Here is a 23,696-nt window from a genome sequence, read left to right as displayed (position 1 = left end):
GGGGACCAGGCGGCCTGATTCCGCCCACAGCTCCCTTGGCGAAAGTCAGCTCACCTCACCCACCCTCAGGTTCCTCACCACAAAATTAAAATAACGCCTTGGGTTCTGCTGAAAACAGCACAGTGGTTCCAGGCACTTCGCATGAGGCCTGACAGAGCCACACAATCACAGTGGAATGATCATTGACCCAACAAGGCTTAACCCAGGGGTGGGCAAACTTTTTGACTCGAGGGCCACAAGGGGTTCTTAAACTGGACCGGAGGGCCGGAACAAAAGCATGGATGGAGTGTTTGTGTGAACTAATATAAATTCAAAGTAAACATCATTACATAAAAGGGTACGGTCTTTTTTTTTTTTTAGTTTTATTAATTTCAAACAGGCCGGATCCGGCCCTCGGGCCATAGTTTGCCCACGGCTGGCTTAAACCCTCCACATGAGCCAGGCTGGGATCCAGGAGTTTTATTAGAACCCATTTATTTCTCCTCACAAAAAGGAAGTCGAGGCATTCACCCCACTTTATGGATAAAGAAACGGAGGCAGAAAGAAGGACCTCGCCCGAGGTCACAGGGTTACAGGAGGAGCTCATTGGCAGCCCAGATAACGGAACTCCAGGCCTGTGCTCTCAACCACTATTTTAGGTTCTTAATAAACGTTAGCGTTCCTACTTTAGAAAGACAGGAAAGGGAGGGGAAGAAGGGGGAAGGGAAGAGAGAACGGAAAGTAGAGAAACCCTTATCATATCACTTTCTCGCACCAGAACTGCCCGGGGACTCTGCCTGTGGTTTGTAATTTAGTCTTCCTAACAGCCCCGGAGGATGGGCAGGAGGGCGGAGCCTTAGCGACACTGTGGGCCAAAGTGAAATGGCGCTCAGGGCTCCATCCCAGTCCCTCTCCTCTCGGGCAGTGGTCTCTCCGTGTCTCAAGCCCACGTTCCAACTAAAAAATCAAGTGATTTGGGAATTTTGTAAGCATATAAGCATGCACTGCAATTTAGTTAAAAGGGATCCGTTTCTACACATCAGAGAACAGTACAGGCGGGGGCCGGGGGCGGGGCAGCCAGGTGATAGGCTATAGCTCGTCCTTCTGTACAGACTCCGCTCCCAGGCCAAGTTTTTAGGACACAGTGAACCGCCATACCAGGTCCGGTGCCTTCCACACAGGAACTTCTTTGTTAGGCTCCGCCTCCTGCCCCACCCACGCATGCCCTCATCTGGAACTAAGACGACTCCTGTCTGCCCAGGGGCCTCGTGGAAATGCTGGAACCCACCTCCAGGCACTCCCTGGGCCATCGGGAGGTCCTGACCTCCGGACCCAAACACAGCCGGGTGACTAGAACGTCCAAATCTTACTATTTATTCACTTATTCAGCAGCTATTATTGCGAGTTTCCTCAGTGCCAGGCACTGGGCCCACCCTGGCAGATTCATCAATTGAGCCCTTCTCGCGCCTGGTGGAACAGGAGTGAATGACAGAGGGTTTGGTGGCTCGCAATTAGAAACAGGCCAAGTGACAGAGAAGGGACTGCTGGTGGCCTACGCCTGCAGGGGACCAGGGAAAACAGGTGAGCTCCACATTATATCACAACACCGTTTGCTCATGCAAATGCCCACACCTCATCGACAGTGACTGAAATCACGCTCTGTCTGTCTAATCTAGGGAGGATTTCGGGCTTAAAGATATTGAATGAAGAAACTGGGGGAGGGGCAGGTTCTTAAAGGCATCCTGTCCATGAACAGAAGTTCTGCTTATGTGAATTCCTTCTTTTCAAATGCTAAAAGCAAGAGATTGACAAATTCTGTCTACAGGAGCAGCATGAAGACAGTTAAAAAAATAATCCATCAAATAAGAATGACAGTCTAACTCTAACTCAGAGGATTATCTTCCAGGTACAATGATACGAAGTATTTAAATGAGATTTGCAATGGTGGCCTGTGGATAAGGAAGAATGAAGGGGTTGCTTGTGAAGGCGACAGGTGTGACGCAGGGCGCACTGAACTGGGGACCCAGGCCGCTCTCCTTGAATGTCATGAATAAATTGCACAATTAACAGTGAGTAATGCGGTGACCCCCATCTTCAATGGCGTCTTTAAAAAAGATACAGGCCAAGAAACCCGTGAGGGTGCTTCTGCCCTAAAATCCTATGAGTGGAAATAAGGGGAACTCTCTCTCGCATACTGCAGCTCAGACTGTGGTCAAAGGCACCGATCCTTTTCCCGCGATTATGGGGACGCTCGGGGGGAAAGCAACTACTCGGGAACATTCAAAAGAGGGCATCGTCTTGCTTCCTCTTACATCGCGAAGGAAAAGTGTCTCATTCCAACCACTTAAAAAGGACTTTTGAATACAGGCCTATCTTTCATCTTCTTTTTAATGAAAAAGAATAGGAAAAGGAAGTCTAAAGACTATGAATGGATGATCAAGAGGTTAAATTCTCCAGAAAACGACTAGGTGAGAAAGGGTGCGGGGTTAAAAAGAGACATCGTCCCAAACCATCTTTACGCGAGTATTTCCTTTGTTGTGTGGCTGTGTCGGCGATGAGTAAAGGAAGTCCTTCCTTCACGCGTATAACGTGTCCCAGACGCTGGCGACACAAGGCTGGCCTGGGAGTCGCGGCTCAGCACACGGACTCTCCTAGGAGTCCAATCGTGAGAAATGAACAGACGCGCACCATCATCCCAGGGCAGGTCCTGGGAGGGACGTAGAGGATGCTGCTGTGCGGGCGGAGAGGCGGGAGGGAGGCGCGCGGGGAGGGGAGGGACCTGGGGAATCGTTTCTTTGTAAGCTGGGTGCTGTGGTACTGTCTTAGGAGGCCACACCCACACGGAGAACTAAGGACCCGAAGGGAGCCATGGCGAGCAGGACAGAAGCATAAGGGGCAGAGGCAACCCACGCGCCTAGGCCCTGGTGCAGAAGACGGCTGGGCCTAAGGAACTACAGTGAGGCCATGCACCTGGATTTACTCTCAGTGCCGCCTAAGGCGCACCGCAGGCCCGCGGAGGGATCCCATTTTCAAGGTCAGCAAATGGTGCCCTGGAGGCTGCAGCTGCGGGAGGGATGGTGGAAGGAGACCCTGGGCTAGCACAGGCCCAGGGGGCGGGGCCTGTGAAACTGCGCCTCCTGGTCATAGCCAGGCATTTGGCAAAGAAGCTCAAGACCTCCAGCGGGAGCAGGCAGACGGGGTCAGCCGTAGCCCGTTCGGGTACACTTGCTGCTAAGTGGAGAGGATGCGAACAACATGACTGTAAAGTTCAGTCTTATCTTAGCGGACGCTGTCGCCTGGCAGACGGCCCCGTCCGGGTCCACACATTGTATCAATGATCGGACAGGACACAGGCCTGTCCAAGTTTATCTGACACTGAAGGCCGGGGGATCAATATGTCAGATACAAAAAGACTGAAAACAGTTTCAGCGTGGATGACGCAAAGGGGCACTGTCCGGAGGTGACCAAGGAGGGTAAGGCGATCCTCTTAGCTCAGGGTGATGGTGCGATTGGGGGGCTCAGGGTGCAGACACTGATGAGAAATCAATCCTCAGATTTCACATCACTGTGTGTTCAAAACAAGGCAGGACACGGGACTGGGGCCTTAACAAAAGTGACTGTCGGTGTCGGGGGCGTTCCTGAGAACAAGCCCCAGCGTGGCCTGCCACTGTCCCCGCGTCCTTCTCAAGGTCAAAGCGCCCGTGGGGAACTGAGTACCTGAGTACAGTCCAATGTGGTCGCAAGGAGCATGACGGGGTGTGCTGAGTAGAAGATGGCTGTGAATTAAGAACCTGGAAGGGAAAAGGGCCATGATCACGGCTTTAAAAGCCCGGCGAGAGCCCCACAGTGAGTGCACCGGGAGGGAAGATGGGGAGAAGGCACACGTTCAGCTGTTTGAAGGCCGAGATGTCGGGTGAGCTGTGTGCTCTGGACCAACCGGGCGGTCGGGGTGGGTCGGATGGATGCTTGCGGGGGAGGCCTGAGCTCTCTGGTTGTAGAATTTTCGAAGCTGGGTGGTTGTCAGCCCAGGACTCCGGGGGCAGGATGCCCACGTCACACTTGAGGGGGGATGAGCAGGTGGGTACCAGACACGGGCCCTCAGGCCACCTTGCCCACAAAATGAGTGGCGGAGCTTTCGCTGTGGCTAAACCACTGCATTTCAGTGAGCTTCTGTCCTTCAGATGGGCCTTTTGGTGGCAGAAATGCCTGGATTTCTACACCAGGGTAGTCGTAAGCCTCGGCAGTTTGCTTTTTAAATGTCATAAGGGCGAGAAACTAAAAGCCGGTAATGCCAAGTCAGTCCCTTTGTTGTGGTTAGCACTGTTGTTTTGAAAAACTTCCTACATGATGAAATCCAAAAATCAAGTAAGTACAAGAGTAACTGAATACAGAGATTTTTTCTACACTAAGTGCCATTGATTCTATGATTATTTTCCAAAATGAACCCAACAAAATTCATCTGTCATTACTAAGCAGTAAGTATGGCTATGAGGCATGTATTACACCAAGAGGAATAAACCCTTAGCTGGACACATTCCCTCCGTTATCCTGCACACCCACGCGTGTTGGGAAGACATTCACGAACCAAGTGGTCCCAGGGTCCCACACATGCCCAGGACTCAGCAAATTCATTTCCCAGCTAATAAAAATGCCACCAAACGGCAATAATAGATTCAGCGCTGGACAGGTGTACTTGATGCTGGGTTTCCGGAGAGGATTTTGTTGATGAGAATATTCTAGGGTTACTGCTCACAGACTTTGTAACTATAAAACCTTTGACATTACCGCCATGCTCTGTGAGTGGGGATTTTACACAAGGAAATGTACGATCATGTGCAAATACATAAACCCTCAAAACCGGGTGATCATCAATCCCCCAGCCTCTGTGCTCACCCCCGCCCCTCCCCCCGCTGCCCCCGGGGTGCTCGCCTGTGGGTTTCATTTGCCCCCCGCTACTGCTAACTTCCACTTCCTTCCCTACCCGACAGTCTCCCGAACTTTTATGAGCTGGTGGTCTTAAGAGATGGCAGGATGTTTTTTAAATGCTCTAAACTAGAAATAATAAGAGGTATCATAGAAAGGTAACTTTCATTGTCTTCATTTTCTGTTGTCATAGTTGTTTTTAAAATTTCCCTAACTTTTGTAATAAAAAAATAGAGAATTATAGAATTAATAGACTATCGTGGTCTTCTCTAACTGAGCTTTAAGGTTAAACACTTGTCACGTTTAGTAGTAAGTTAATGGCAGTTCATTTGCTTGTTTCTACACACGCTTTAGTGTAATGTTTGTGCCCATGAACTTACATGTGTGTACATCAGAGTGTGTGTTCACTGATGTGTGTACTGAGAAGCTATAACGCAACCATCACATAATCCAACCATCTCAATGGTCACAAAAGCAGAAGACAGCTACCGACCCACACGGATTTACAATTTATCCTACAAACACGCTATTCCCAGAACACGCGAGAAGGGTGAGCTGGTGTGTAACACATGAAAGCCTCTTCGATTTCTGAAAGACACTGTTGGAGGGCGTATGGGTGCAGCGGCACAAATACTCTACGCCACGTCGGCTGCGCGACGCAGCGGCTACTTACAGGCGAACCGCAGCGGCGCCTCTCTGCTGACCACGGTCCCGAAGGCGTTGGTGGCCACGCACTGGTAGGTCCCCGCGTCGCGGGTTCTGTTGGGGCTACTGATCAGCAAGCTGCCTTCCACCACACTGTAGCGGAAATCCATGCCCGTGTCAACATCCGTCCCATTGAACTTCCACCTGCAGAGGGAGAACGCCGGGAGATAAAGCCTGAATAGCAATCAATGCTTCTGAACTACCGTCCACAAGGCATAACAACAGGAGTAGCAGGCACCACCCTGTGGCTTTCTTTAACCGGAAAAGAGTGAGAAAGCTGCCCCAGCAGCAGTGACGAGTGTCTACAGGGAGAGCGTGTCCCTTACAGACACGATGGTGGTCGCATGATGGCACCTGCTTTAACTACTGATGACGCCACAGAGGGTTCACTGTGGTTCTGCTTTTTTGCTTATTAATAAAGCCCAGAGCATCTGCACAAGTTTCTCCAAATAGGGTTTCTCTGTACCCCCCTCTCTGGTTTGTCGTCATTCTTTAAAACATATTTATTGACTTCAGAGAGGAAGGGAGAGGGAGAGAGATAGAAACATCAATGATGAGAAGGAATCATTGATTGGCTGCCTCCTGACACCCCTCACTGGGGATCGAGCCTGCAATCTGGGCATGTGCCTTGACTGGGAATCGAACCATGACCTCCTGGTTCATAGGCTGACACTCAACCACTGAGCCACACTGGCCGGGCTGCAGTTATTCTTTAAATGTGTCTCCGCAGATGGCAGAAGGCACCACTTTCGGGTAGACTGCAGAGTATTTGATGTAACTGCAGCAGCGTGGCTTCGATGTGGTCCTTAATATGACTGAAATGGCCGACTGCGAAACCGAGGGACCGCAGAGCTGTCTTAGGGACCAATTTGGCCTCAACCACGGCCGGCGGAGACGATGCCCATGGCCACTGGTCCTCAGACATCGTCAGCCAGCCCCGGAAGCTCAGGTTGGGCCACCAGGCAAAGGAGGCAGCGAGGGTTTTGTTCTGCTGTTTGTTTACTCGAATTATCAGAGCATCTGACTGTTGTGTTTGGCTTAAGGAATGACTGTAGCGGGACTCACACACTTAACCAGCATATCTTTCATAACAAGATCTCCTTTTTGGTTTGCTTTTGTTAATAGCCACTCACATTCCAAAGAAAGCTTATCTTAGCCAGTGAGTCATTTGAGTGCTTAGAATCTTTTGAGCTGGTACAATTTTTTTTTAAATCCCTACAGAGGATATTTTTCCATTGATTTTTAGAGACAGTGGAAGAGACGGAAAGACAGGAGCCTGCGACTGAGTTTCTGTACAAGTTTCTCCGAGGTACATGCCCAGCCCGGGTCCCTTGGGTCCGCAGGCCGATGCTCCTTCCACTGAGCCAAACCAGCCAGGCTGAGCGGATACAATTTAGTAAGTATCTCATCGTCCCCTCCTCCTCCCTCCCAAATCCTACACATTGTATCAGTAATGACAAGAGTGTAGTTGGAGCTGACATGTCAATGATCTCAGCCGCAGTCACATCGGAAGCTAAAACTGTGACCCAGTGCAGACGAAATTGAGGAGTCGGAGAACAGGGGATTCTCTTTGCGGGGTCCAGGGCGGGAACACATCATGTAAATGGATACAACTGAGAACATGCAGGCCAGTCGGTTCAGGGTTCCGGATATTTGGTATCAACACAAGCAGATGTTTAAAGATGGCCCTTTCTGATGAGATCTCACACGTCAAGGTCATCTTAAAGGACACCTCTTCCAAGAAACGTCTTCCTCACTATTCCTCGTCAAAATCAATCATTCCACCTTCCCGCAGGCTCCTCCGGGAGGCTCCCGTCCCTAGGAATCCCTCTTCCCTGTAGACTGTTTGCCTCGATCGCCTCCGTAACTTCCCTTCAGCACCCTGGAGCCTGGCGGTCTCCGTGGGCTCCACACGCTGTGGGTTCGAGTAGAGTCTCTTTCGGTGCTGGATGTTTTGCTTTGCTCACGCGCAGTGTAGGGAGCGTGGAGCCCACCCACCCCCGCACTGTGGTGCACGACTGTTAGCATCTATGTCTTTAAAATGGAAAATGTTAGAAGCTTGAGGGGGCAGGGGGGGGGGGGGGCGGTGGGCCCGAAGCAGGAGATGGGACGTGGCTCTCTGTGTGTTTGCTGGTGAGAAGATGGGTGTTAGGCACCGGCACGGTGTGTAGGCCCGATAGTAATTCTCTCTGTGTCCTGACACCGACAGGAAAGTAATAAGCAATAAAAAGAGAACAGCCGGGTTCTATTTCCCAGGTCTAGATGCACATGAATCTCGGGCGCTGGCTGCCTGCCTGCCTGCGACTTTTTTTTTTTTTTTTTTTTTTTTGAGTCAATGGATCACGTCTCAGCCATAACTCTCACTTCAAATGATAGTTGAGCAATTTAATCTGACAAATCTAAGAACTCAAAGAGGAAATTGCAAACTAATGTGAGCTGCAAGCTGAGAGTAGGATTCAGGAATGAGACCGTGTGAGTCTTTTTAGCCGAGTGGCTTTGGGGACAGGGAGCGCCTCCCTCAGTGGGTCCCCACCCGTCACCTCAACCAGATGCCCCGCAGGGAGTCCCTAACCTCTTCTGCCGGCTGCGTTTAGGCACAAAGGGCAGAGGGACGGGGACTCTTGCTGTGAGATGCAGGGAGCTGCCGGGGGAAAGCATTGCACCCGGGGCTCTCACTGCGCTGACTCCGATGGGGACTGCACTGGATTACTTCCCTCCCTCCACCCTTGCGAATGTCGCAATTTGTTTTCATTGTTTGAGGACTCTCAAGGGCTGGTGATGTACAGATGGTGCCTGTCAGGAACAAAGGAAACCCCCAAGGGCCAGGACACCTCGGGGAATCTCGGAGCTGATTTCTGAACCCCAGGGGATGAAGACACCACTGCTGGCGGGAGCCCAGGCCTGCGCGGGGACCCCTGAAGGTGCACAGAGCGGGCCTAGCTGGGAAGCTCGGAGGGGGGGGGGGCGGGATTTGCAGCAAAACCCTCTTCCTTTGTTCAGTGCTTCAGCTCAGCAGGCAGCGGGGGCAGCCTCTCTCACTTGGAATCTGTGGTCCGCACGCCGAGATGAAGACAAACCTCGCAGCAAAAGCACGCCAACCACGCCTGTGACCCCGGCTTCTGTCCAGAGAGGGGAGCTGTGTGCCCGCCAGAAGGAACACCCCCAGGTCCTTGGGGGACATTCCTGCAAAGGACAAGTCCACGCTTCTTACAGTTTTCTGGGTCTGGGTCAATCTCTTCAAACTCAAGGGGCAGGGAACATGGAACGGGCAGCCTCAGCCCAGGGAGTGAGCGGAAGGACGCGAGGTCAGGGGGTGTCCGAGGCTCGCCCCAAATTTCTCCTACTGCTTCTTCACCCCAGTGCCAGCCTGAGCACCCACCATGTGCAGCCGGAAAGGTGTTTGAAGCCACCGCATCGGTCCATGCTTCCTCGCTCTGTCCTTCAACCAGAAGGAGGGGCTTGTCACTCCAGGGACCAATCCGCTTCTACGTGACAGAGAAACTGCCAAAGGCGCGGAGGAAAGCCAGGTTCCAACGGCGGCGAGAGCCTCTGATGAAACGTTTTCTTCCCTGATGCCTCTGCAGTCTTTACAAGCATCGCAGGCTCCTGCTGCCCAGCCACCTTCCAATAACCACCAGCCCCTCTCTCGGAACACAGCGTTACACAAGTCACGTCAATCAAAGGTCACAGTTGGGGGAGAAACAAAGTAGCAACAAAAGCAACTTGTCAAATTCTGCTGCACAATGTGTGTCCATTGGTCGTAGTGAACTCACACTTGGCTGTGCACGGACGGATGTGGAGCCTGGCCTCTTGCATTTACTTTCAACAACATAAAGCGTTTCCACGTGTTTGATTTAGCCGCCAAGTCAGCCTGTCACAGGGACAATCACTCCACAGTCTGTGCGCCCAGAACCCTGCTGGGCTCACACCTGCTGTCCCACCATCATCCCACAGTGTGGCCTGCCCCCGCAAAGCGTCCTGGTTGGAGGATAATTTATATGCTCACCCCGAGGGTATTGTCCATCAGGGAGGTGTTGGGCTTTCCTTTCCTTTCTGGAACGCACTTCCTTTCCTTACCCAGGAGGTAAGGACCATTCTCCCTCCAGCTTCGGTGCGATACCTCCTTCTCGGTGACACACACGCTCCCGCCCTCATCTCCACCCTGAAGTGACCTTTTCCTCTGGGTGGCCTAGACCCTGGCACCCTTTCCCCTCACAGCACAGCTGTCATCATCTCGCCTCCAGGCAGTGCCCCTCAGCACCCTGCCCGACCATGTCAAGCCTCGCGTGGCCCCAGGGCATCCCAGCTGCTCAAGGTGGCGGCTCCAACACCTGGGGAACACGCTCCTCAGAACCCTGACGGACAGCCCAGTGCACCGCCGAGCTGCCCCGCAATGTCTGAGCCGACTCCACGTGCCTCGGATTCGCAGTTTGAAAACACAGGGTAGTTTGATGAATGACAATCTGTGTGATAGATGAAGCAATGGGCAAAGAAATGAAATAATTCCCACTATGCTCGCTGCCCCATCCTGGAATGTGTGTGGGTGCCCTTTGCTCTCTGCCCGCCTGAAAACACCCATCTCAGTTCAGGTCCCACGTCCGTGATGATGCCAATCTCCTCCTCCCCTCATCTGGGGCGTGAGTGACACATCCTGTGGGTTTTTACACGCGATGATAGGTTGATTTTTAGCCTCAAGTTTTCCTCATTCAATTGAAACAGAGGCAAAAGAATATTCACAGGATATCTGCAAGCAAGAATCACAAGCCCATAAAGACCTGTGTTGGGGGAAAGGAATCGCCTTACTTTCGAAGTCTGCTGTTCCTTGTTGATTCTAATCCCTCCCCTCTCGGGGGGGGGGGGGGGAGTTACAATTTAATTTTGTTTTTGTGACAACTTGTCAGGCACACCAGTGTCTGCTCCATCTCAGCCGCTTTGAACTTTGTAAATACAGAATCACCGTCTGCGTTCTTCTGCGACGGCCGTTTACTCACAACCATGTCCCGGCGAGCCCGCGTGCAGCAGCTCTAACTCGTTCGTCGCCGCCACGGGGTCAGGGCGTCCGGTATGAACGCCCCGGGTTACATGTATTTCTATTACTTATGTTATCTATACTGGAATAAATGGAGTCTTCGAAACGTCTGCCAGGCTGGTAGGCTGGGGACAGTGTGTCGTCGTAGTTTTACTTTGTCTATTTCCGCTCACTAATGCCTTGGCCATCTTTTTATACATGGACGGGATACTGGGCATTCCTCGTCTTAGAAGTACCTACTCAAGTGTCTTTCGGAAATGTTCTATTGTTACTCGTTTTTTACTTTAGATTTGTGGGAATACTTTAAACTCTGGATATTAATCCTTTGCCAATGGTAGTATTAAACATATCTTCTCCCCATTGGGAGCTTGTAACTTTACTCATGTTGTTAAATTCTGTCAAACAGAAGTTCTTCACATTTATGAAGGCAAATATTTTCCATCATATTCGAGAAATCTCTTCTTCCCTCCAGAGTCAGAGGTGTGCTTGTCTATTTCCTATTAAATGTGCTCTGAATTTTTCATGTGGGTCTTCGAATCACCTGGAATTGATCTGTGTCTATGTCAGTGGTTCTCAACCTTGTCTGCACATTAGAATCACCTGGGAATCTTTTTAAAATCCTGATTTCATAGGCCCAGAAATCAGGATTTTAAAAAGATTCCCAGGTGATTCTAATGTGCAGCAACGGTTGAGAACCACTGGTATACGCTGTGAGGTAGGGGTCCAACTTTGCTCCATTTTTAACCATATGATAACCCATCGTGCAGTGGATATCTTTCCAATTTATTTCTACTGTTGTCATGACTTCCTACTTTTTTTTTTTTGTCTTTGCAAGACAGTGTTGTTTTACTACTCTTCTCGTTTAGTGCAATTAATGTTTATGTGGAAATATTAACCTGGACCACTTGGTTTTCTTATCCCTTTTCCTTGTAGCTGGGATCATTTTTATTCTGCTTAAAGTGCATTTTTTAGAATTCTATTTAGAGAGGGTCTGCTGGAGGCAAACTTCAGTGTCCGCTTTAAAGCTTATTTATTTTGTCCTCCTTTAACAAAAGTATTTCTGCTATAAAGAAATTTGACAGTTAATTCATCTCCGTGTGGAAGGCCGTTTTCCATCTTGCTTCTCGGTTGACACTGACAGGTCACTGCTGGCTTGCCTGTCTCTCTGAAGGCTGTCTGTGTTACAGCCTTGGCTGCTTTTACGGCCGGGTCCTCGGCGGGGTGCTGATCCACGACGACCATTCTAAACGAGGCTTGATTTCCATTTGTCCCGCTTGCGGTTCACTTCCCCGGCTTCCTCAATCTATGGCTTGGGATTCTCAGTGAACCTGGGGGAATTCTGAGCCTTCTCTTTGATACTGCCTCTTCCCCATTCTCCCTCGCCTTGCCTGCAGAACTCTGATGAGATATGTGTGAACGTTTTCTCTCAATCAGTCTCGCCTCTCTCTCATGCCCTCTCTCCCTCTCGCTCTCATGTTTTGCTTCTCTTCCCCCCTTTCCGTGCTTTTCGATGATTTCCTCAGATGAGTCCTCCTTTCAGCTGTGTCCTCTCCTATGACAGCCACTCGGCACCACGGTGACTATCAGAACCGGGCCGTTACTTGTGCCTGGCAGCCCCTAGCAGGAGGGAAGCCAGCTTAGCTCTGGTTACACCTCCTGTTGGGACTGGTGTATTCCCGGAGGCATCTTCATGTGAACCCCTCCTCGTGGCTGAGCTGAGGCTCTGTCCTGTGACCCCCGACCCCTGCGGGGCTGCCCAGTCCAAGATCCAGCTCACAGGGTTCCTTGGGGTGTAAGCGTTTTAGTGTCTGGCTTCCTGCTCCAGGTTCCAAACCCACTTCCTCTACGACCTCTGAGTATTTCTGACTTCCCTGCCAGTGTATGGATGCATTCTAGTAAGTTGTTGTTGTTTTTTAAAAAGGACATTACAGCCCGGCTGGCATGGCTCAGTGGCTTGAGTGTCGACCTATGCACCAGGAGGTCAGGTGCGGCTCTCGGTCAGGGCACATGCCCGGGTTGCGGGCTCCATCCCCAGTGGGAGGCAACTGATCGATGGTTCTCTCCCATCATTGATGTTTCCATCTCCCTCTCCCTCTCCCACTTCCTCTCTGAAATGAAAAGAAGAAAAGGAAAAGACATTGTTAAGAAGTGGGAGGGCTTCCAGGGAGAGGGCCAGCCAGGACATGGACTCCCGGCCCTGCCTGGAGCGGGAAGGGGCCTGGACTTCTTGGATCACAGCCTCTCCCTGGCGTCCAGGACAGCCCGGGGGCCGGCCTGGGGGCTCTGTGTGCACTCGGTACTGTGGCGTCGGTCCACGTTGGCCCCGGAGAGCGCCCGCGCGGACACACCTGATGCGAGGCCTCGGGTTCCCTCTCACCAGACAGGTGAGCTTCACCTTCTTCTCCTCGGAGCCCACAGGGAACGTGACGGGGCTGGGCTCCTGCACGAACACCGGGCCGCGCGGCGTGGGGTCGCCTGGAACGAGAAGAGAAAGGGTCGGAGGATGAGGCCCATCGCCGACAGGCCCGGAACCAGCAGGAACCACCACCCAGTGAGACAAGGGGACAGATGGACAGAAGCGGCGGTCGACATGGCCCCTGAGGACCAGCGCGGGGCGGTGTGTCCTAGAGGCCCCACGGGGGTGCAGACGCCCCCGTTTCCCGGGGAGAACGTGCTCTTAGGAACAGCTTCCAGGCACAGAAGCACCATGGCGGCGTCTCACCCCCTCAGCAGCAGGACACGGCCCTGTTCTCATAACCCACGTACAAGCCGTTCTCACAATCGGCTGTGCAGGGGGTTCGTTTTCCTCCCGCCTGTGCTGGACCCACCCCGGGGATGCGGTGTCCCCGCTGTTGGCGCCACGGGGCCCAGCACAGTCAGCAACACCCACCGGGTCTGCCGCTGGGCCAGCCGCATGTGACGATGGGGCGATGTGTGCGTTTCTTTTTTAAAATATATTTTTTAAAATATTTTTACTGATTTCAGAGAGGAGGGGAGAGGGAGAGGAGAGATAGAAACATCAATGATGAGAGAGACTCATTGATCGGCTGCCTCCTGCACGCCACCCACTGGGGATCGAGCCTGCAACCCGGGCCTGTGCCCTGACCAGGAATCGAACTGTGACCTCCTGGTTCATAGGTCGATGCTCAACCACTGAGCCACACCAGCCGGGCACGATGTACGCATTTCTAATTGCCGCGCGGGACGTACTTGTCATGGACGGCAGCCGAGACCAGAACAATCCGCCGTTGGCACGCGGGCGGAGTGTGGGAGGCATGTGCTTCTCTCCCGGGGAGCCCATCATAAAGACGGCCCCCAACGCATCTCCCCACCTTCGCCCACGGAAGCGAGGCTGCTCTTCAAAATCTAGTTCAAGTTCTTTTTTTTCTATAAGGCTTTTCTAGACCTTCCCTTTCTTCCTTTAATCACATGACTCCTACATTATATGCCCCCGTGGACACACATTTTTTTCTACCAAGTACATTTTAACTAGTTTTTTTCTTCTTTGGACTGTAAGCTCCCCGGGAGCAGGCCGCCTCTTACCCATTGTTCTGTGTCCTGCGCTACCAAGTACGGCGGCTTATACATAGAAGATGGTCAACAAGGATTGGTTCTATTTGAGGGCAACTTTCCACTTTTTACTGTGCTCCGTCAGCGGGCTCAGGCACTGCCTGATGAATTTTCAGGTAGAAGGGCCGGTGGCTATGATGTAAAGTGACACTGAGTATCTCCCCGGAGCTGACAACCCATTTGACTCTTAAATGTGTTGATGGTGAAGGCTGTGAATTGCACCTGCAACTCTGGTACCTCGAAAGCAGCCTTTTGTGGATGGGAGGTCGGATGAGACGGGGCTCACACAGGTGAGTGGGGAGAGGAGGAGGAGGCGGCCGGACAGCATGAAGTGACGCAGAGGGAGGCAGTTTCTGTCCAGGCTTTAACCCATCCACACGCTGAGATCCGGACAGGAGACAAAATAAGGAGACAAGATGGCCACAGGGCATCCTGCTTCATCAGAGGCACCGGGGCAGCCGAGGACCTCGTGAGAACCAGATGTGGACGCAGGGAAACCCCGAGCTGACACTCGATGCCTGGGGTCACTGGCTCACCCGTGACCCATGCAGACTCCCGTCTCCCTACACCCGACGGTCTCCTCTCCAAAGAGACAAGGTCACAGTGGCTCCACACAGTTCACAAAAGGCAAGGGGCCAGGCTGCGGGGCTCAGTGGAGGAGCCTGGACCTACGAATGCTCATGGTTCCATTCCTGGTCAGGGCACATGCCTGGGTTGCATGCTTGATCCCCAGTAGGGGGCGTGCAGGAGGCAGCCAATCTATGAGTCTCTCTCATCATTGATGGTTTTATTTCTCTCCCCCTCTCTCTGAAATCAATAAAAAGATATTAAACAAACAAACAAAACCCCCAAAAAGAACTGAAAGGGGCCCTGAGTATTTTCCCATAAACCCACATGCACGTGAACCTACATTCAAAGATGTCAGGAATTACATCACCACCACCATCCTCTCTCCTCAGGCCATGGAGCAGCCAAAAAACAAAATAAGAGCGAGGAAGGAAAGTGCACAAACAGGCACTTTCTTTTTCTTTTCTTCTTCCCCTTCCTCCCCCTCCTCCTCCCCCTCCTCCTCCTCCTTTTCTTCTTCTTTTGTTTTTGTGTTAACGTTTATGATTTAAAGCCAGGTATTTAAAAATCCAGAACATGACATGTCAGATTTTCAACCATCGCACAGATGTTTTCAAAACAAATTTAGATCCTGGGTCAAGGTTAGCGCAATTCAACCGTGAAGAATTCTGGGAGTTTCTGGCACATTTAGTTACATAACAAGGGCTAACCCCCAGATCACTGTCATGGAAGTGCGTTGGGGGATTTTTCTCTAAGCGAGGACTATCTCCATTGTCGTTCCCATTCCCAAGCTGTGTGTGTGTATGATATCAATCACCTCCATTCATTGGTGCGCCCCGATCTGCATTTCACCCAGAAATAAACAGTCGGTTACAAGCAATTCCAAACACGAGCAGCACATGATAGCGATTACCCGGACGCAGCTGAGAGGCTGTGGCCCAGCCGCCGTGTCCCTGCCCCATTTACCCGACAAAGAGGCGATGTCGCCTGTGTGCTCTGTAGCAGTAACTGATGATAAGGATGCTCTGCACTGGCTATAAATAACGCCTCCGTACACCTAAAGTTTCATTTGCTCCTGATTAACCACGCTCAGGGCCAGGAGGTTCACGGGAGCATCGAGAGAAGTGAGTTTCCGTCCTCAGCCAAGGAAACCCACAGCCTGGCACGCATGAGCCCCGAGTTTCACAGGTGAAAGGGGAGATTTCTGCCAGGCGAGCTACCAGGTGTCGAAAGCCGATATCCTAACGGTAACATGTTTAGGCTAGGGCACCAGTATTTATGAGAAAAAAAGAGTTAAAGAGGGACATTCCTGGAAGAAACAGGGATGGTAGAAAAAAAGAGTTAAAGAGGGACATTCCTGGAAGAAACAGGGAGGTAGCGCTAAGCTGCTTCTATCTTGAAGGTCCACAAAGACTTTGCATATGGCTTGGCTGGTGTGGCTCAGTGATTGAGTGTCAGCCTATGACCAGGAGGTTCAATTCCTGGTCAGGGCACGTGCCTGGGTTGTGGGCTCCATCCCCAATAGGGGGTGAGCAGGAGGCAGATGATCAATAATTCTCTCTCATCATTGATGTTTTCTCTTTCTCTCTCCCTTTCCTTCCTCTCTGAAATAAACAAAAACATATATCAATCATGTTGCATAGGCCATTTCCAAAGCCTGGATGATAAAGTGCCCCCTTCCTTTATCACGGTCATTTGTTCAGTGTGGCCTGAGGAGTGGCCATGATTTTCAGCTGAGAACAACAGAGACCTCAGGTGGTGGTGCCCTCACTCAAGGACACAGGCCTCGGCCCACGCGGTCAGGTCCCCGGCAAAGCCTGGTGCCAGGGGGATGGTCAGCAGAAGTGGCACGCGGAGAGGGTCGCTGGGCTTGGGAAAACCCAGGGATGCGGAATGCAGCTCCTTTTTATTTTATTCAATTAATTTTTTTTAAACATATTTTTATTGATTTCAGAGGGAAGGGAGAGAGACAGAAACATCAATGATGAGAGAGAATCATGGATCAGCTGCCTCCTGCACACCCCCTACTGGGGATCGAGTCCACAGCCGAGCTTGTGCCCTGACCTCCTGGTATGTAGGTCAATGCTCAGGCCCTGAGCCACACAGCCGGGCGCAGCTCCTTTTTGGCGCACATCTGTGAGCACTCCCCCCACCCCCACCCCCCAGGCCGCTGAGATGGGAGGGAGGGCGGAAAGGGGCGAGCGGGTCAGACAGCAGGTGATCTCAGCATAAAGATGCCACAGAAGGCAGCATAGCAAAAAGCCAAGGTTTGCCTAGAAGGAACTCCTACAAGTGTGGTCTAGCGCGTCGTGCATGCAGAGGGCCTCACACAACCACAGGGCTCAGCCCGCTGCGTCTCCTCGGCACCGTAGAGCCCTTGACGCCTCGGGAGAGAGGATGCTCTGTGCACCCCTCATCCCGGGAACCCGCTGTTGTCAGATGCAGAGCAAGGCCAGGCGCCGGAGACCAGGAGGGGCCGCCCTCTGCCGCCCCGGGGCGTTCTCCTCTCACCACTCACATCCACGGGGAAGCCGTGGGGGGACATAGTCTTTTTATTTATTTTATTTTTTAATGTTTATTGTTGAAAGTAGTTCATATGTCCCCCATTGTCCCCCATTGACCCCTTCTAGCCTGCCCCGCCCCTGCCCTAGGCCTTCACCCCCTATTGTCTGTGCCATGGGTGATGCATCTATGCACACAAGTCCTATGGTCGACCTCTGCCCCCTGCCCCCACCTCCCCTCTGAGGTTCCGCAGTCTGTTCGATGCTTCTGTCTCTGGGTCTGTTTTGTTCATCAGCGCGCTGTGCATTCGATTCCACATGCTGAGATCGTGTGGTGCTTGTCTTTCTCTGACCGGCTCATTCACTGAGCTCCATGCTGGGAGAGGAGTTCTCCATTCTGCCCCCGAAGGCTGGGCCGGGCGCAGGGCCGGGTGCCCCGCTGCTGCGCGCCGTCTCCCCGCCTCCTAATGAGCATGGAGATGCGTTTTGGTGAAAAACTGTAAGGTCAGCAGCGTCGCAGTGAATCCCAATGACGCACAAAGCATTTGGGCAATAACCCGGGGCTTCAGGCACAGTGAAGGGCAGTGCCACTGATGTTCCGAGTGTGAGACGCCCTCGGAAATCGGACCACCGAGGGCGGACGCAACCGCGGGCAGCTGTCACACCATCACTGACGGAGCGGCGCTGGACTTTACAAAACGACGGGCGTGGACGGTGCCCGGGAAGGCAGCCAGCACCGCATCTCCAGCGCTTCCACTCGGTTCCGCCCGGGGGTGCAGGGGAGCGGCGCCCAGGCAGCCCCGTTGTCAGAGGACAGGAGACGTCTCTCTGGCTGGTCCTCGCTCTGCTTCCTTCCTTTCCCTCGAAGGAGCACCTTCAACAAGACACAGCGGGGCGCCCGCAGCGGGTGCACGTGTGGAGCAGGAAGTGAACGGGCATCCCAGCAAGCGGAGGACGCTTAGCCGCCTCTGCCTTTGTTCTCTGCTGCCATTGCAGGCGGTGTCCCCAGGACAGAGCCCAGGGAGGTGGGGAGGGGGGAGGGGAAGGCGGGAGGAGGGAGGAGCATTTTGTGCTGCTTCCCTGCAGGGTTGGGGGCCGTGGGGAGGGACAGCCCAGTGAACTGTCTCCATAGCTCACTCGGACCCTCCCCTCCAACCCTGAAAGTCCCAGGGACAGCGGATTCATTACACCTTGAAAAATAAGCAGGTGGATGATTCTGACACCAAGCCCCAGTGAGGAAAAGAAAAATGAATTTTCAACAAATGCAAATATTTTGTAACTCGTGTGGAGGCAAAACCTGACCTGCCCTGACGTGAGGCTCTCTCTAGCCTCCGTGTGAATGAATATATATATATATGTTCTTTTTCTGCAGAAGGTAAGCGTGTGTGATTGGGGGGAGCTGACCCAGTTTCTGCCGGGGACGGGGGTACCACTGGCCGCTGTGCGGACCTCCTTTCTTTTCCAAAGTTCACCCACAGCATGGTGACCGCAGCAAGTTGCTTACTTCCGTGCCTCCATGTCCTCGTCTGTGAAGCAGAGCCCACGGCGGTCACAGGCTCCCCGTGTGCGGGAAAGGCCTTCATGCCAGGACAGTGCTGAGGATGGGGCCAGGCACCCATGCGTCCTAACAGTGAGGGAAATACGGGGTGTCTGCAAACTCCCTCCTTGGAGATTGGGGCGGGGGCCTGGGGAGAGGGAAGAGCGCGAACCCTGGTTACCCTATTTCTCTGCCTGCCCCGCGGTGTCCAGATGCAATAAACATTTTCCGAATATAAATAACCAGACACCCAACTCTGGCCTCCAGGGAAGGAATACGGGGCGGGGGGAGGGGGTGGCACCTCTCCCTCCCCTTAGCCCTGTCGCCTCAGACCCGCAGCCTGCAGCTCTGTAAACCTCTGGGGTGAGCCACACCCAGCCCGTCTTCAATCTCCCATGGTCTCCATCAGTGATGCCCACACTCGGGCTCAGAAGTCCTCTGAGTCCAAGGTCACCTTCAGACGGGGCTGGGAAGAAGGTGGCCGCGTCCCCTCTGAGACGGAATAAAGGACACAGAGATGCCTTTGATGGGTGTCTGCCCTTTGATGTCCAGGCGTTTCCACCTCAATAACATCACAAAAAGCAGAGGGCGATGTGGGACAAAAACAAGGCCGGTCCTATTCGGGGCGGCGATGAAAGGTCCCGTCTGATGAAATGGCCTTTCCTTCTGCTCCGCAAACGGGCTGCCCGCAGGGACTCCCACCCACGGGGCGGGGAGCGGGGTGGGGCGGAGGCCTCTGCCTGCTCGTCCCTTGCCTGTGCCCTCCCTGAGGTGCGGAGCCTGCCTGGATATGGCCTTTCCCACTCTCTTGGCCACTCTGTTGGGATCCGCCCCGCCTTTCCTGGGTGAGCTGGTGAAGGAAGGAAGCGGGGGCCTGGAGCACAGGGAAGGGCCTTCCTGCTGGCCAAGAGCCGCACAGCGGAATGTGGCGCGTCCGGAGGCCTCCGGAGGGACCGCACAGACACATGGAGGGTGATTCTAGCCAGAAAGGCAGTGCCTCCCTGCATACATGCGACGGAATAGGCTCATCCGCCAGGAAAGGTGAGCGACTGCGTTTGCGACGTCACGGATGGAGCCTGAGAGTATCAGGCTGAGTGCAGACGGCAGAGAGAAAATGCCAAGGACCCTGTGAGCGCACTGAAAGCAACGAATGAGCAAACAAAGCCAACTCCCCCCCCAGCACCCAGAGCACAGCCGGCAGAGGGCGGTTCCTGGGGAAGGGGTGGGGGTGGGGGGTCGGGGGTCGGCTGTCTGGGTGGTGAGAGTGAGCTGAACTCAGTTTTATAGTTTCATGATGATGGTCACCTGGTCCCAGCTCTGACGCTCAGCGGGTGAGTTCCGGAATTAGGATGATGCTGGGCTCACAGGTGAGCTCTGGAGTCTTCCCTCCTCTTGAATGCTTTGGGATAGTTTAGGAAGGATAGCTGTGCCGGCCGGTGTGGCTCAGTGGTTGGGCGTTGACCTATGAACCAGGAGGTCACAGTTCCATTCCAGGTCAGGGCACATGCCTGGTTGGGTGCTTGGTCCCCAGTAGAGGGTGTGCAGGAGGCAGCCGATCCATGATTCTCTCTCATCATTGATGTTTCTGTCTCCCTCTCCCTCTCCCTTCCTCTCTGAAATATGTATTTCATATATCTGTGGAAGGAGGACAGCTGTTAGCTCTTCTGGACTGTTTGGTAAAATCTACCTCTACAGCCATCCGGTCCGGGACTGGACTTCTGTTTGCCGAGAGTCTATTGATTACCGCTTTGATTGGTTAGTTGTAATCAGTTTGTTCAGATTTTCTGTTTCTTCTTGATTCAGCTTTGGAAGATGGCATGTGTCTAGGCATTGATCCATTTCTTCCAGGTACAGGTTGCCCGATTTGTTGGCATATAGTTAGTCGTTCATGGTATTTTCTTGCGATCCTTGGTGGTTCTGTGATGTCCGTGGCTATGCCCCCTCTTCCATTTCTGATTTCATTTATTGGTCCTCTCTCTCCTTTCCTTCTAAGTCTGGTTAGAGGTTTGTCAATCTCGTTCATCTTTTCAATGAACAAGTGCTTAGGTTCACCAGCACTTTGTATTATTGTACTTTTTAGTCTCTGTGTCATTTATTTCTGCTCCAATCTTCACTGTTCCCTTCCTCCTACCCCTGGGGGCTTTGCTTGCTGTTCTTCCTCTAGCTCCTTTAGGTGTCAGGTTGGAGATTTTTCTTGCTTCTCGGGCTAGGGCCTAGCCCAGCCGTGGGCAAACTACGGCCCGCGGGCCGGATCCGGCCCATTTGAAATGAATAAAACTAAAAAAAAAAAAAGACTGTACCCTTTTATGTAATGAAGTTTACTTTGAATTTATATTAGTTCACACAAACACTCCATCCATGCTTTTGTTCCGGCCCTCCGGTCCAGTTTAAGAACCCATTGTGGCCCTCGAGTCAAAAAGTTTGCCCACCCCTGGCCTAGCCGGTAGGCCCGTATTGCTGCGAATTTCTCCCTTAGGCCTGCCTTCGCTGTGTCCCAGAGATTTCGTGTTGTTTCCTTTTCACGCCTCGGATAACCTTTGATTTCTTCCTCGGTGTCACTGTGAGCCACCGCTGTTCAGCAGCGTGTCTGTGTTTTCAGGTTCTTTCCTTGTCATTGGCTGCCAGCTTCAATCCGTTTTAACAGCTCCCACATTTAAAGCAGAAATCCATGGCGGGTTGGTGGGAGCTCGGTGGACGCCCTCGTTCACCCACGTCCGACCTCTGCCTCGTCATGTCCACCTGGAGGGCCTCGCTCCCCTGCTCCCCCTCCGGCCTCTGAGGGATCCGGCCAGCGAGCTCCCGTTACGTGTGACGGCCACCTGGGCTGCAGGCAGCACCCGAAGCCGACGATGACTTTGAAGGCCCGGTTTCCAAGAGCTTCCCGGGACAGTGTCACGTCTCTTGGGCTGAATGACCCGCAGGTGAATCCGGTTCCCGCTCCCGCTGGCCTCCCACCGGCCGCTGTGTCCATCCGAGCTCACCTCGCCTGCAGGCCACGCTCATCCTGGGTTCCTAGGCTGGGGCTCCAGCGCATTTCCCGCTGCAAGTGAACGGGGGAGGGGACTGGCCCGGGAGAGGGACCCTCCCCCGCAGGGTCCAGGCGCCTTGGCAGGAAAAGGGCAACACAGAGATTGCTGGGTGTTTTCTTGGCAAAAAACAGTCCCTTAAAAAGCATTTGTCTTTGCAAGAACTTTATGAAGTTATGCACCAGAGGCAGAAATGGCCTCAATTAGATAAAAGAAACGAAGCATTTAATTAAGCGGTGACAGCCCCACAGGTGGCCGGGAAAAGAGAATGATTCTCTGAAATTAGTTACAGACGGACCGCCAGGCTGGGCGCTTTCTCCACATTAAAAAAACACATGCAATCGACACCTTTTAACCTTGGTCTTCTGTCCCGCCACGAACCCAGAAATTAATTTCCGTGGGCAGAGCCGGAAAACAGAAGGCGGAGTTACAATGGCACAGCTTTCAGGAAGAGGAAACGGCAGCCGTTACGGAAACGAGAAGTCCCGGTGCAGCCGCCACTACGAAACGACAGCGGCCGATGAAATGGCCCCAATTCAAAGCACTCCCCGCTGCACGTCCCGGCTGCTCTCCCGTGGCCTGTGTCTGGCGCGGGGCACGATCCGTACACGGCTTCACCCCGACCCCATCCCAGACGGATGCCAGGAAGTGCGGTATTGTTTGAAGTTCCATGTGGTCTGGGCGACGAGTAATGCAGGTCACAAAACAAAAATGACACCCCCCTTGCCCACCTAGACACCCGAATCCCTCAGATCTGAGATGTGCGGTTGTGGCGCGGGGACACGCAAGGCGTCTCTCCTGGGCAGTTACACAAGGAACAAATCCGATCACTTTCTTCGGGGATGCGTGCGCTGACTGGGAAAGGGGGAATGCACTGCATCCCCGGGAGGGGGGGGGGGGCATGGAGGTTTCAGAGCTCACGGTTCGGTTCAAATATTCGTGGGGTGGGACCTGAAGCCGCAGGGCGAGAGCCTCGGGCCCATACAAGTAGGTTCCTTTTATTAAAACGTCACAATTTTGGCCCGGCTGGTGTGGCTCAGTGGTTGAGCATTAACCTATGAACCAGGGAGTCACGGTTCGATTCCCATTCAGGGCACATGGGGTTGTGGGCTGGATCCCAGTAGGGGGCAGAACAATGATTCTCTCTCATCATTGATGTTTCTCTCTCTCTCTCTCCCTCTCCCTTCCTCTCTGAAATAAAATATATATATGCCTAAAAAGACAAAACACACAAACACTTCCTACTTTTGTCACAGAGGGTGATGGCTTCACGGAGCCTCGGAAGGCAAGCTCATTGTCAAGGTCTGAACAGTGTGTGATCCCCCACGCTGGGCGGGGCTCCGCGGGAACCTTGGCGATCCTCCCTCCGACAGCAGCGGGACTGCCCATGGGGAACATGGCTGCTTGGAGTGTGAGTGCCTTCCGAGGGCTAGGTCACTGAGATTGTCCCACTACGGATGTGGTGTTCAGACCGAAAGGATTACCTTGCATCGGACACTCGGCTCTTCCCTCCCTCCTAAAAACGCCATGGTATTTTTGGCAAGTGAAGATATTCTGTCATCAGGCCTGTTATTTTTAAGTCAGGCAATGAAGACCAGAATTATCATCCAGTTCGACTTCATGCCACTAGCTTCATTTTTAAGTCAGTGGCAACTCTACGATGAACCCCGGGCAACTTTGAACTTTACACGATACAGGACGCGCTTCCGGAGGCCACACTGGATCGGCTTTCTAGACCGAAGCCGCTCTGTCAAGTCCTCATTGTGTTTTTTCAGCCCCCGGAAGGGACAAGGGGAGGATGGGCTGCTCTGTGGAAAACAGCCATTTCTCTCTTTTATTCTCCTATATCTCAATATGAC

General features: G+C 52.9%; 1 protein-coding gene across 2 annotated transcripts in view; it reads right to left on the bottom strand.

The window, feature by feature from the left end:
• CNTN4 (contactin 4) overlaps positions 1-23,696 on the bottom strand; it is a 398,511-nt gene that overhangs the window by 115,046 nt on the left and 259,769 nt on the right. For both annotated transcript variants that reach the window (XM_036333343.1, XM_036333344.1), the window contains exons 4-5: positions 12,985-13,111; positions 5,576-5,751 (exon numbers count right to left, since the gene is read on the bottom strand). In XM_036333343.1, the coding sequence (XP_036189236.1) occupies positions 5,576-5,751; positions 12,985-13,111 (303 nt within the window). The remainder of the gene's footprint in view (positions 1-5,575; positions 5,752-12,984; positions 13,112-23,696) is intronic.

The sequence above is a fragment of the Myotis myotis genome, unplaced genomic scaffold, assembly GCF_014108235.1.
Source record: "Myotis myotis isolate mMyoMyo1 unplaced genomic scaffold, mMyoMyo1.p scaffold_m19_p_13, whole genome shotgun sequence".
Classification (NCBI taxonomy): Eukaryota; Metazoa; Chordata; class Mammalia; order Chiroptera; family Vespertilionidae; genus Myotis; species Myotis myotis.
This window is presented reverse-complemented; position numbering and strand designations above follow the sequence as displayed.